We start from the raw sequence: 14,831 nt of genomic DNA, 5'->3' as shown, positions 1-14,831 counted from the left end.
TCATTGCCATATTTAAAGATGCAGCCCACTTCCTTGAATTAGGTTCATTGCTTGCTCACTTTCTTTCCTCAGTTAAAGCTAGAAATGGGTGATTTGAAGATCAGTTTTGGTCAGGAAATAGGTTTTTCAGGTCAACTCAACAGGCAGACTCTTCTGGCTGGTGTGCAGGTGGCGGAGCCCGCACGCCAGCACTTAAAATGTCGCGCGAGCGTCCCAACGTCAGCGCGCGGCATCGCGATATTTCGGTCGGCGGGCGCGCTATGCAGCGGGACGTGCACCCGTCATTAATTAAAGGCCTCGTTAAGGCCCTTAACTTGCCAATTGTCGACGATTTTGAGGGGCCCGTGCGAACTTTGGCTCGGCGCACAGGCCCAATGGGCAGGCGGGTAGGTGATTTTTTTTACAAACCTCACCCAGTGGCGGGATGAGATTTGATAGTGGTTTTAAAAACGTTTAATAAAGTTTTTGTTTATTTCATTAACATGTCCCATCTCGTGTGTCATTTTCACATGTGGGGGACATGTTAATTAATTTTTTATTGTTCTATTTTTTATATTTGCCAGCCTTTCAGCGATCTCCCTGAGGCAGCACTTTGCCTCAGGGAGATGTGTGCTCTTTCACGCGCATGCACAAAAGAGCGCACTCTGACAGTTGGGGAATCGCCTCCCCCGCCCCCGCACAGGAAGCGCATAGCGCTTCCCGTCAGGCGGCCCACTGGGCGGGCCTTTATCGCCCACTTAAAATGGCGACGGGCCTGTTTCGGCGGCGGCGTCGATCGGCTGCCCGCCCGCCGCCAAACTGGTGGGGCCTGCCCGCCCATCAAGGGCAAAATTCTGCCTAACATGTCTGTTTTTAAGGTTAAAATTCAGACCAAGATCTCAGGACTGGAGGATATATGTTAATAAAGTTGCACCTGTTTATTTACCATCTGTTTGAAGAAATTCAGGAAGCCCTTTTTGGCTGGTTTAACTTCCTCCTCTTCAGATTTCACTTTCTGTGCAGATTCAGGACTTTTAATCTCCTGTTTTGATATTTGTTTTTGTGGCTGGGATATGCCTTTTTCAGATTTTGCATCAGTTGTACTGGTCACATTTTCTTGTTCAACCTGAATAATAAATAAAATATTATATTTATTGGTGAAATTACAATGACATACAGATTTGAAAATGCAGCATTGTCTATACACATGATATGCACAGGCAGTACTGGTCCAGTATCCTGGATCCATGGTGGACTACTTTTGACCTAAGCTTCTACAGTAAGTATATATCACTGATGCCAACATTTTACCATCTGGATAATGACAGCATAGAAAGTTACCATGTATTGTTTTTAAATAAATCACATTACCAATAATGTGTCAATAACCAGTATTCAAAAATGTAACTTCAATTTACCACTATGTAATGATTTGTGCTGTCCTAATAGCCCAATAGATAATGTACAGAATTGTGTGTTATTCAGCTATACTGCCCTGGATTATATTTAAATACTGGATCACAGTCAGAAAATTATGGGCTACAAAAACCAGTCTCACATCCTGAACAAGGAAGGAGGGAAAATCAACATGTGTTGAATTGTGGTTTCTGCCAGATGCATGAATGTGTAAGGACAGACTTTCTGTATTCATCCACGCTATCAAATACACCAGTTATATTTATTTCCTGTTTCTTTTAACCAAATTCTCTCCAACAAATTTTTCCCCTCCTCCTTTCCTAAAATTGTTGACTTGGGTATGGTTTCATACGTGCTGGATGCCCTTCAGTATCTTTCCCAACTAGCCATTATTCACACATATGCCTCAATAGGGAGTGCTAGTAAACTATTCAGCATAGGAGACTTCTCAATGGAGCCCAATCTTATCCTTACCCACATTCAGACATTCACTTTTCCAGCAATGAGGGGAGGGAATTTTTCCTTCCTAATTAAGGAGCGCTGAGGCCAATTGTAGCTGTCCAGTTGCTATCAGATAACTCAGCACACCATAGGTATCAAATCTGGACCAAATGGCTGAACTATTCATAGGGGTAGGTTCAAAAATGAAGTATGTCCTCTTGGATGAGTTACCAAAAGGCCAGCAGCCAATAGTGGAACTATGCAAAATATGACCATCACCTTTATGAAGTGGAAATAGGGAAGGATAAAGAAAAGAGCCAGAGAAAAGATATAGTTACAGTTCCCATAGAGATTGATAACTTTACACGAGAGATTTGAATTCCCAGTGACCAACTGAAAGGATCACATGTCAAGGTCTTAAGACTTCTACTACAACAAGTAAACTAAAAGCAACTAAACACAATTTAGTAGGCAATGAATACTACAGAATAGATAACTCTCTTTAACTTTTTAACATGGCCAAAAACCCCATGCCACAGTTATACTTCACTGCCTCCACTCTGCAGAATTGCGGTTTTTACAGGAGCCAGTCCAACATAACTCCCAGCTGCCAATGAGTTTGCTTCTCTTTGTTTTGTTGAGTAGTAACATTGCATGATCATTAAAACTCTCAACTACCGGAAAAATCACGACTCTTTACCCCTTTCTCCCTGCCTCAGCCAGAATAAATCTTCCGGATTCCTTAGATTGTCATGGATTTTTAAAATCCTGTCATGGGATGTGGGCATTGCTGGCAAGGCCAGCAATTGTTGCCCAAACCTAACTGCACTTGAACTGAGAGGCTTGCTAGCAGCCATTTCAGGGTAGTCGAGAGTCACACATTGCTGTGGGCCTGGAGTCACATGTACGCCAGACCAGGCAAAGGACATCAGTGAACCAGATGGGGTTTTATAACAATCAATGATAGTTTCATGGTCACCATTACTGAAACTAGCTTTACATTCCAGATTTAGTAATTGAATTTAAATTCCAATAGCTGCCATGATGGAATTTGAACCATTCCCCAGAGCATGAGCCTGGGTCCCTGGATTGCTAACTCAGTGACATCACCACTATGCCACAATCCACTCTAAATTCTGCCTGGTAGTCCAGTGAAAGGACACACTCTCTTCTCTGCTGACCACACTAGCTGCAGCCCTTTGTCTTTCTGTGAGACCTCTCTCTCTCTCTGTGTCCAAAATCTCAGAGACAGAAGATCTGCCCACAGGCAGCCCCAACTGGTCTTGTCTTTGTTGCAGGTGTGAACATGTTGAACCTTGCTCTTAGTAAGTCTTGACTTGGGCCTCCTTGTCCGCAGGGTAACCAAGCCAGCTCGGCTTTTCGTCAGACAGAATTCGAAGCAGATCACATGACTCTTCACTATCTCATTTAACATTGAATTAGAGACAGTCCCAAAACATAATCAAGGAGCACTAGCAAAACTGAAGTCAATGGGAATTGAGGGAACCCTCTCCACTCGTTGGAGTCATACCTATCACAAAGGAAGATGGTTGTGGCTGTTGGAGGTCTATTATCTCTGTGCCAGGGCATCACTGCAGAGTTCCTCAGGGTAGTGTTCTAGGCCTAACCATCTTCAGATCCTTCATCATTGACCTTCCCTCCATCATAATGTCAGAAGTGGGGATGTTCGCTGATGATTGCACAATGTTCAGCACCATTCTCGACTCCTCAGATACTGAAGCCGACCCTGTCCATATGCAGCAAGACCTGAACAAGATGCAGGCTTGGGCTGGCATTTGCACTACACAAGCGACAGGCAATAACGATTTCCAACAAGAGAGAATCCGCCATCTCCCCTTGACATTCAATGACATTACCATCGCTGAATCCCCCACCATCAACATCCTGGGGTTGCCATTGGCCAGAACTGAACTGGACTACACCATAAATACTGTGGCTACAAGAGCACGTCAGAGGCTGAGAATTCTGTGGCGAATAACTCACCTCTTGACTCCCCAAAGCCTGTACAACACCTACAAGGCACTAATCAGGAGTGTGGTGGAATACCCTGCACTTGCCTGGATGAGAGCAGCTCCAACAACATTTAAAATGATCCACATCATCAAGATCAAAGCAGCACACTTGATTAGCACTCTGGCCACCACCTTAAACATTAACTCCCTTCACCATCAATGCACAGCTGCAGCATTGTGTATCATCTACAGGATGCACTGCAGCAACTCACCAAGGCTACTTCTACAGCACCTTTCATACCCACAACCTCTACCACCTAGAAGGACAAGGGCAGCAGATGCATTGGAAAACTATTATGACCACAGCCGGTGTTAATTGCTGTGCAAACCAAACCTCAGAGGGAAACCTGGCTTACGGGCCTTACCCTTTTGTATAGTATTCTGAAAACGAGAAGATGATGTACCGACCTCAGCAGTAAGAGGTCCAGTAGCACATTTTGGGATTTAAAAAATTAAAAGTAAAAGTTTTGTTAAACCAGGAATAAAAGAAAACTTAAGCACACAAGATTACAGTTACACAATTAAAGTTAGCCTTACAAAACATTCCCCCAAAAAAACTCTCTACTTGGTTGAGCCTACAAGTAAGCGCCTTCCAGGTAACACTACCATATAGATGTTTAACTATAAAATCCAGTAACGTTATCCAAGGCAAACTGCTGTAGCTTCAATAAAAGCATACCACATGACCTCTACCTTCTTCCACTCTGCAGAGGAAACCACTTCAGAATAAAACTGCTTGATGCAGCCCAAGACTTCTCTGGCTTGACTGGATGGCTGGTTCAAATGGCATCCTCTCCCAGCCCAGAGCTCTAGCTATAGCTCAACAGCTCCAGCTATCTCCATCCTAAGCTTTCCACACTAACTCTAAAATACCTTTCCCCCCCCCCTTTCATCTGAGGTTCTATTGTTCTCACACCTCTTTGAATCTCAAATCCTTCCAAACATTAAATCTTTTATGTCTCTATTTTGTCTTTGCTTTCAGGTCAATAAAATATAACATCCCCACTACTGTTTATCTTTGGAACTCCTGCAAGATGCAAACATGTTTCTTACTCACCTCTGACTCTCCCTTGATATTCAAACAAACTCTCAACTTACCTAAAAATGCAAATGTTTGATCTAACCCATTTACTTGTACCTCAACCTAACACCCCTAACCTTTTAAATCCCCCAGACAACCTGACTCCTTTCAATCTTTTCACAGCTTCATTAAATCACATTCACACACACAGACATCCAGCCTTCTTTACAGAATAATACAATATTCCCCAAAAATATTTAAAAAAAAATAACATCCATTCTCACAACACCATCACAGCAGGTTCCCCTCCAAGCCACTCACTGTCCTGCCTTGGAAATATATCACTATTCCTTTACTGTCGCTAGGTCAAAATCCTGGAACTCTCCTCCTAACAGAACTGTGGGTGTACCTACACCACATGGACTGCCGGGGTGTAAGAAGGCAGCTCACCACCACCTTCTCAAGGGCAATTAGGGATTGGCAATAAATGTGGGCCTCACTAAAGAATTATTAATTAAATTATTTTTCTCTTGTTGGAAATATCAATAGGAGCTAATGTATATAACTAGGCATTAATCCACAGAATACAAGTTGGAGACAAGTCTTTGTCATTCATTTTGCTCTGTGATATTCCGTGAGAACTATCAGTGCAATGGGCATTTAAATTATCAAACAGCCTCAGGGAACCAACTACAAATAGAAATGTATATCCATTCTGTATTACACATGGATAAATATGATTAAAATCTGTGCCACTGTCTTATTGGAATTCTAATAGCAACTGTGTTCTAAACTTTTCCGAGAAAACTCTCATAACTCAGCCATTCAGTTGATGTTTTTGTATCAGCATCGGAGTGTGGCCAAAAGTATCCTATCCCCAATAGTTTTGATATTGCTTATATCTGTCATTAATTGTAGCAGAAAAATAATACAATAAAGTTGATATAATTATCAAAACAACTTATTAAGCTGTCAAAAGCTGGATGGGCAATGCATAAATAAACTGCCTGGTGTGGTGTTGAGCCATGTAAAGCAGGATCCTTAGAGAGCCACCGTACTGATTTAGCTGATATCAATTTGCAGCAGCTAAGTTGACTCTGAGACTCTAGGCGAAGAAAAGAAAATCTTAGCTCAGGTTCCTGCTTTAGATCATTAACCTGGACCTGGTTTAATGTGGTTACAGTTGCCAAGTTATTCTTTCCTTGTTAAATACTGATTATGTGACAAGATATGTAAAATGATGTGGTTCCGAAAATGTGTCAAAATGTTCATAATTAATATTTCCATATGATAATACAAAGGGTGAATGGGAAAAAATGACTTTTATTTTTCTTTTAAGAGCTGGATAAGTGCTCACTAAATTTATTTTTAATATTCACCTGCCAAGACAAAGCAAATTTAAGAACAGCCATTTACTGCCTCAGATTCAACATTTCCAACCTTGTGTCTCTAGAAGATATTGTGCATTACTTGCAAAATAAGTTAGCTGTGAAAGTAGTGTTCTTAACATTTGGGGTCTGGGGAGAAGGAAAAAAAATAACAGCCATGGTTCTCACTCTGCTAAACTCTTGTTTATAAGTATGGCTCATATGCTCATCGTGTGAGGATAGAGTTTGGCTTGTTGGTCATGGCCCTCCTATGGTTCATCAATTATGGTCTGAGCTCACACTGTACAAAAAGCAACAGAACCAGAGGAACCTTACCTTTGAAACATATGCTGGCAAAAGAAATAGAGGAAAGACAGAAGAAAGATAACTGATATAGAAGACCATGCATTGGTACATGAAATTTCCTGGTTCTGCAATATAAGTGGAACAATTTATCCCTAGGATGCAGAAATTGACAAATCTATAAAACCAGTTTATGCTTACTCTTCTCATAAATCAAAGATATAGTCACTGTGTATGGTGGAGTAATGTAACTAGTAGCGTGCTAGTTTGAGGTGAGCTGGCAGATGAAGAAGCAAGACATTTCATCTGAGGGGTAAGAAAAATTAGATGTTTTTGACATGCCCTATCTGAATCACACCTCCCGCTATTTGATCTCAATGGCATCAATAACAGTCTTACAGAAGTCAACAGCAGACCACTGTGCCCTCCCAAATAGAAAATGATGCATGGTAATAAATGGCCTCCCAAAAAGAAAATTAGAAGAAAAACAGCACTTAGTGTGATATAAATTCTGCCATTATATTAACATTTATAGCTAGCATGACAGTTTAATACAATTGTAGTACAGTACACAAAAGGCTAAATTCAGCACTCCTAGGAAGGAACTCCTTTGACTGAAGTGCACATCATGGCATTGGGATTGCATTCAGTAATCCCATCTTTGACACATTTCCTTCGACTGAGTGTCTCTGCTGGCTTCAGAGGATCACAGAATTTACAGTAGATAATTAACTTACATGTTGATTTGCACTGACCTGTGGTACTTCCTTGATGGTCTGAGTGAAGAAAGAAAAGACCAAAATGAATTGATCATTAAATAAGATTTTATGTTGTCAAATATATAACTAATTTTAGAAATGTTATACCTGGGAGGTGCAGTTGCATTGAGTAATGTGCAATGGCCACTGCCACAGAACAAGGGTCTTTCTGACCTCACTTGAGACTGAACCATGTAACAGCAGAAATAGGACAGCCACATGCAAGGCTGAATATCCAACACACATTCCCAATTAAAATGTTGTTCATCAACAGTTATACTTACACTTCTCTTCATCTCTCTGTAAAAGGAAGTGAATTTTCATAATATTCATGTGAGTTTAATAAGATCCTATCCTTTATCAGATTTATTTGTGCCTATGTACTTGAGGTATGTGCAACATTTTGATTTAACTTGGACTACTACACACAAGCTATAATTCTGCAGCCCCAGCCAGGATGCCAGGATCCCTTGAAAGGGATACCAATCAGAGATAGGGCTGCAACACTGGTGTCTTCTAATTAACCCCATAATTTCAAAAAATGTGATGCTATTACTTTAATACTTTCTGTTTTAAGTGTTAAATTGTAGTGGTGGTGATTTGCTGGTTTCTGACTGACAGCTTCTTCTACCTGTGTAGTTAATCTGTTTGTATGTATTGCGGTTAATAATTGGGCTTGGCTTTTAGTTTGCCATTTGTTAAAGGTGTCTATAATGAAAACTTAGATTTGACAGGCTGCTACATGTCCAGAATTAAATTTGTAATTAACTATGTAAGTGAGCTGTCCAACTATAACATCAAGAGTTATTTCATTCGGTGTTTCAGGAGAGCAACACATATATGTACAGATTACAATACAGCAGGTCATAGTAATAGCTGAGGGTTATCATTAACCCGAATAAAAAATGTTTAAAGTAATGAAATTACTGTGCTGTTACTGACCTTTTGCTTAAACAGCTTTCCAAATGGACTTTGTGTTGGTGACTTTTCTAGTTTTGCTTTATCGGAGGAATCTGCATCATTTGTCTTGGACATCTCCTGTTCTGCTGCTTTTTGTTCTAATTTGTGGGATTTAGCTGCTGCTTCTTTATGTTCACCATTTACTTTATTCTATCAATAAAACAAAATACACTCATTTTTCATTATCACACTTGCACATGATTAACCTCGAAATTGAGCTGGCTCAAATTTTCCTTAAGATACTTATAATCAAGAAAACCATTGCCATTCTGCTTCTGTTTTAGTTGGTTCTGCATCACAGGCTAATATCCATATTCTGCCAACATTTCTATGGGTAATGCTAACTGAACCAGGCATTACCTGCTGAAATGTTAGTCCTGGGCCTGAATTATTCAGTCGGCGGACGGACTCGGCAGGATCAGGTGGCCATGGAGCTGACCGCCACCCGCGATCGGCTCCGCACTGCCATTTTACACGGACGGACCAATTAAGGCCCACCCAGCATAAGACGAGAGCTGTAGCACTCAGCGCTACCTGTGCGGGCAGGGGGAGGAGGGAGAGTCAGGGCCAACGCAAAAGAGCGCTTCAATCTCCCTGAGGCAGCTCCGTGCCTCAGGGAGATTGAAGCGCTTTTGAAATAAATAAATGTTTGAAAATTTAATTAAACGTTCCCTCATGTGACTGTGTCACATGAGATGGGACATGTTTTTATATTTCAGAATTTTTTTTTTATTTCAGTGGTAAAAGTTTTAGGAAACTTCATCCCACTCGTGGATGAGGTTTCCTAAAAGACGTGAAGGCCGCTTGGCCTTTTCGCCTGCCCGCCAAACTTAAGATTGGACGGGCAGCGTGAACAATTACATTAATTAATTCACTAATGGCCTTAATAGGTCTATCAGTTATTGGCGAGCGTGCAGCCAACTCTGGCGCACACCCGCCAAACAAAAGATCGTGAGAGGGTGCAAAGATGTTGGGACGCGCGCTCAACATCATCACGCGTCATTTTACGCACGACATGTCGGGCCCGCCCCACACGCCGACTGAAAAATTGAGGCCCTGATAATGAAAACTTTTAAATGGAAATAATTCATTGCAAACTAATGTAAAATTAACTCTATAACAAACTTTTTACAGAGCCTTAAATTTATGATTTATATCCTGGGTTATTTAAGATTACATTCTCCCTATCCTTCAAGATCTCCTATTGTACAAACATTTGTTTTGGTCATTGTTCTGTAAATGCTTGGAGTGAATGACAATACTGCAAAGTGCATATAAGGCATCAAAGACCCAATTTTATAAAAGCAAAGTGGGTGCAATGTCTGGACATATTCATTTTGCTGGCAGAGAACAGGCCCCTGCATATGAATATAGGTAACTTTTAGCAAATGTAAGTGAGCTACATTGTGAGCCCGAATGATAATCTTAAATTGCCTGTTAGTGTAGTTTGTAGCACACTTGGGATTGTTCAGCACGTGCTGTCCAATTGCGGAATAATATCTAACGTTAGACATTATGTTCTGAGTTTTACAAGCACGGGTTGGTTGAATACAGTCAGTACTCTGCTTATTGTGAACAGCCGAAGGGATGTGCTGCTTGATACGATCCGCTAGTCATTTGGACATACTGCCTACCCACCTGGCATTACACCGGCACTGAAATTCAATGAATGAATACATGCAGCTGCAGATTCAAAGATGGCAAACATGACATCTACATATTAGAATACGGTGATGACACGTTTGCTATATTTGAAACTGCAGGTGCATGTAAGAATTTCCTTACACACCTGAATGTGCTCCATCTTGCGCTCTAATTCATCCTTGAAATGGAGTAATCTAACAAACTCCCTTTCCTCGACGTGCAAGTTGAGAAATATGCTTAAGAGTTCTCTACTACTGTCTACCACAAGCCTACCTTCACAAGTCGATATACGCTTTCGGATTCCTACAGCTCCATGTGCTATAAGATTGGTCATATTGGAAACCTCATAAATAGGGCCCAAGCCATTTTCCCATCATGCAAGCTTGATGCCAAAATAGGGTGCATCAAAGCTATTCTGTGGGATAATGGCTACTCTGACCAGCACATTGTGCGATACATAGAAAGCACACTCATAAATGGGCCTAAGGTCGCCACTATCAGACCTGAAAACTGCCCAGTCTATATCAAATGGCCCTGGAAGGATAAAATATCTCAGAACTTTGAGCAATAGGTGAAGCTAGCCATTCAGCATGGAAGTGGTGGCCAAGTCCATCAACACTTTTACGGACCCATGCATGATGCAGCATCTGATGCCTGTTGTAGCTTCCATCGCAGCACAAGTGCAGCACTCAATGTCCAAGTGCTGCAGTAGCTCAGATTGCTATTATGCAAGCCCAGACTGTTTTCATCATGGCTGTGGATTACAGTGTTCAAAGAGCCTTTCAGGGTGTCACAGCAGTTAAGCAACGTGTCCTGAAACAGATTTCCAGGATTATTGAGATGCTGCCTGGGGGGAGTGACAGTGGCTCCACGGAGCATAAATCAACTGTCCTCTTTCAGGAAGAGAGCATTTGCCCTCCCATCACTGCAACACTGCCAGTGTTCTTGCCGTTGCCTGTCAGTCAGCCAGCTGAGACTGCTATCACCCAAGCTGAGATGGTGCAGTGCACAGCTGTGCTTTCTGAAGCTACATCCTCCAAAGCCACCTGCAGTCTCCTTTACTGAAAGTTAGCAGCAATCCACCAGCCATGCTGCAACCTCTGGGGCAGCATTACATAGCAGGACTAGGACAGGTAATGGTACTCAGTAGACAGGCACCAAGGAAATGCAAAAATGTGATTGACTTATGTTTGTAAACAATATGGCACGATTTCATTCATAAATTTGATTTGAAATGTTTAATTTTTGTGACTGTTATTTTTGCATTATGGCCAAACAGATGCTGTGATGGTAAACGACAGAGGGAAGGTAAAGTGTGAGACTGTCGGGAATAGGGTATAGGGGTTGTGCTTACTGGTACTGCACTTAAGTTAGCTCTCCATGGACAGCAGGGAACTGTGCTAGTTGTCTGCTTCCTCTCTTTCTCTTTCTTCTTCTTCCTTTTCTTCATCATGCTTCTGCTCCTTTGCTGCTCACCTAATAACTGGTGACAGATGGTATGTGATATAACCAAACCGCAAAGGGAAGAAAGCAATAATAAGAGGTTTACCTTGTCATCTGAGGCCTGCTGTGAGCCAAGCTCTGTCTTGGAAGAAGATTTTGTTGGTGTCACCTATAATGAAAATTACAGATGTTTTTATTATTTCTGTGTAACAATGCCAAAATAGTTGAGTCTAAAGTAGAGATTGAGCAGTTTAGGCCTATATTCGCTAGAGTTTAGAAGGATGGGAGGAGATCTAATTGAGGTATATAAGATGCTAAAGGGGATACAAAGTAGATGTCGAGCGGATGTTTCCCCTTCTGGGGCATTCTAGAATGAGAGGCCATAGTTTTAGGCTAAGGGGTGGTAGATTTAAATCAGAAATGAGGAGGAATTACTTTTCTCAAAGGGTCGTGAATTTGTGGAATTCACTACCTCAGAGGGCAGTGGATGCCAGGACGCTGAATAAATGTAAGGAGGAGATAGACAGATTTTTAATTAGTAATGGATTGAAAGGTTATGGGGAGAGCGCGGGAAATTGGAGTTGAGGACGAAATGAGATCAGCCATGATCGTATTGAATGGTGGGGCAGGCTCGAGGGGCTGAATTGCCTACTCCTGCTCCTAGTTCTTATGTTCTTAAAGGTGATAAAGACAAGGATCAGGGCTTCAGCACCTGATGAACTGAGGCATGGACTGAGGTTGGTTATAGGGAGGAAAGTATGTAATCTTTGTGATGGAGAGAATAAGAGAGTTGGAATCAATAGTGACAATACGGAGTTTGTAATGGGGACCAAAAAAAACATTGTTTTCAGCTTCCCAATGTTTAACAGGAGAAATTGCGCCTTCAAAACTGGATGTTGGATGAACAGTCTGACAACAGAGAAGCAGTGCATGAATTGAGACAGGTGATAGGTAGAGCTGAGAACTAGTATGCATGCAGAGCTTGATCCCATATCTTTGGATGATATTGTCAAGGGGCAGTATGAGGAAGGGGAGGGTGGGAGGGAGGGAAGAAGGTGGGTGGTTCCAAGGATCAATGCTTGTAGATTCCAGAGGTAATGTTATGGTTTAAAATAAAGCAATCACAAGAAGTGAGGGAAAAAAGGAAATATCCCTTAACAGCAAATAGCAACTGAAATTGAAAGGTCATCAACCTAAAACATTAACTCTGTTTCTCTTTCCACAGACACTGTCAGACATGCTGAGGATTTCCAGTATTTTGATTTTTTTTATCTCAGATCCAGCATCTTCAGTATTTTACATTGGGAACAAAATTCTCTGGATAGCAAAGGCCCAGGAATAGATCTCTAGGTCAGCATACATTCCTCAACTAACAATACCAAGCAGATTCACTGCCAATTAGTGTGTGTGATCTCCCAGTGCACAGATGAGCTACCATGCTTGCCAAAAAACAATTGGCTATACTTCAAAAAAATCCTTTGACTGTGAAATAATTCTTTTCTTTTTGTCACAAAGGGATTTAATAAAAAAACTAATAGTCTTATTTAATTTACTTTCATGCCTTAGGTAAAGCATCAAAATAATATAAAAACAAAATACTGCAGATGCTGGAAATCTGAAATGAGAACAGAAAATGCTGGAAAAACTCCAAGGTCTGGCAGCATCTGTGGAGAGAGAAACAGAGTTAATGTTTCGAGTCTAATATGACTCTTCATCAACATCACGTGCACTCTGCCCGAAGGTAGGTCCTTGGGTCACAGTCTTCACAATGGCTCTCTATGCCAGTCTTTCCATTTTCCAATAGCTTCCTTCAATTTTCAAGTCATCCAATATTGATATTCTTTTCCTTCCTATTCCTCTTTTTCCTTGAAATCTTCCCTCCAAAATGTCTCTTACTAGTCCGTTCCCTCTTAAGATGTGCTCTACCCAGTCTCTCTACCTTTTCCTAATTAAATTCAGCAAATTTCTTCATTTACTCTCCTCAGCATTTCATTTGTTACTTTTTCTGTCCAGCTGACTCTTTCCATTCTCCTCCAAACCCACATTTCAAAGCTATTTAACAGGCTGGGCTCCTCTTTCTGTAAGGTCCAAGTCTCACATTCAGATAAAACACTCCAATTCAAGCTCTTTACACGTTGCTTCTTCAGTTCTTTATTCAACTTTTTGATTAGCAACTATCTCTGCTTACTAAATATGGCCTTTCCCATTACTATCCTTCTTCTTATTTGTTTGTTGCACCTACCATCTGCAGATATTCTGCTTCCTAAATACTTGAATTCTTGCACCAGTTCTGGTTCTTTTACTTCAATGAATATATGAATATTTCTTGATAATTTTGAGATACACATAACTTTGGTTTTGCCAATGTTCACTTTCATTCCAAAATTCATTCCTGCTGTTACTCGTCTATCTACTCATTCTTGTAATCTTTCTTCTGTGCTTGTTTTGTCATTTGCAAATCTAGCTGATGTTCTCATTTGCCCCCACACACCCCTCTGCCACCCACCCCCCCCCCACCCCGCCCACCTTAACGCCAGATTCTGTGTTTCAAACATTTTTTTGATCAATGCTTCTTTATAGACATTGAAGAGGACTGGTGATGCACTCTTGTTGTACTCCTCTTTCAATTACACATGGTTACATATGGTTCTGACTTCCCATTGGCTACTCTCACTGTTGCTGTTTGTCCTATATACAGATTTCTTAACAGTCATCTAACTCTCCAGTCTACTCCAATGTCTTTCAGCACTGTCAAGGGATTAATCCAGTCAACACATTCAAATGCTTTTTCAAAATCTACAAAACAAACATATACTTCCTGTCCAAACTCTAAACTCTGTTCACTCAACAATCTTATAATGCTGATTGCTTGATCGTCCCTCTTCCTCCCGGGAATCCAAACTGGTCGTCTTCAATTTAGTTCTGTGCTTTCCCGGACACTATCAGTTACAATTTTCAACATAACCTTCAATGCTTGGGCAATGAGACTAATAGTACTAAGGTAAAGCAGAAAAAGTACAATTCACATAGTTTCAGTTACAACATCTAAGAGACAAGATTACTCAATTCTTTTTGGTATTAATTTACAAATTTAATCCATGAATACTTTGATAATAATACAGAAACATACATATATAGAAACATACAAGATTTCTGGCACAAAAGGGGGCCATTTGGGCCATTGTGTCTGTACCACCCAAAAAAGTGCTATAATGGGGACACAGTGATGTCATGGTAATGTCATTGGAGTAGTAATCCAGAGGCTCAGGCTATTGCACTGGGGACACGGGTTCCAATCCCATCATGGCTGCTGGTGGAATTTAAATTCTATGAACAAACCTGGAATTGAAAAATTAGTCTCAGCAATGGTAACAATGAAACTATCGTCAATTGTCGTAAAAACCCATCTGGTTCACTAATATCCTTTAGGGAAGGAAATTTGCTGTCCTTACCTGGTCTGGCCCAC

The 14,831-nt window shown here is 41.0% G+C and overlaps 1 protein-coding gene across 3 annotated transcripts in view; it reads right to left on the bottom strand.

Moving 5' to 3' along the window:
• The window catches only part of bcas1 (brain enriched myelin associated protein 1), a 169,306-nt gene that overhangs the window by 29,203 nt on the left and 125,272 nt on the right, over window positions 1-14,831 (bottom strand). For 2 of the 3 annotated variants that reach the window (XM_078555364.1, XM_078555361.1), the window contains exons 6-9: window positions 11,472-11,534; window positions 8,261-8,428; window positions 7,316-7,336; window positions 926-1,105 (exon numbers count right to left, since the gene is read on the bottom strand). In XM_078555364.1, the coding sequence (XP_078411490.1) occupies window positions 926-1,105; window positions 7,316-7,336; window positions 8,261-8,428; window positions 11,472-11,534 (432 nt within the window). The remainder of the gene's footprint in view (window positions 1-925; window positions 1,106-7,315; window positions 7,337-8,260; window positions 8,429-11,471; window positions 11,535-14,831) is intronic. The other variant, XM_078555362.1, reaches the window with a different exon arrangement.

This window comes from Cetorhinus maximus, chromosome 13 (genome assembly GCF_964194155.1).
Source record: "Cetorhinus maximus chromosome 13, sCetMax3.hap1.1, whole genome shotgun sequence".
Classification (NCBI taxonomy): Eukaryota; Metazoa; Chordata; class Chondrichthyes; order Lamniformes; family Cetorhinidae; genus Cetorhinus; species Cetorhinus maximus.
The sequence above is the reverse complement of the archived record's forward strand: the minus strand, read 5'-3'. Positions and strand labels throughout refer to the sequence as shown.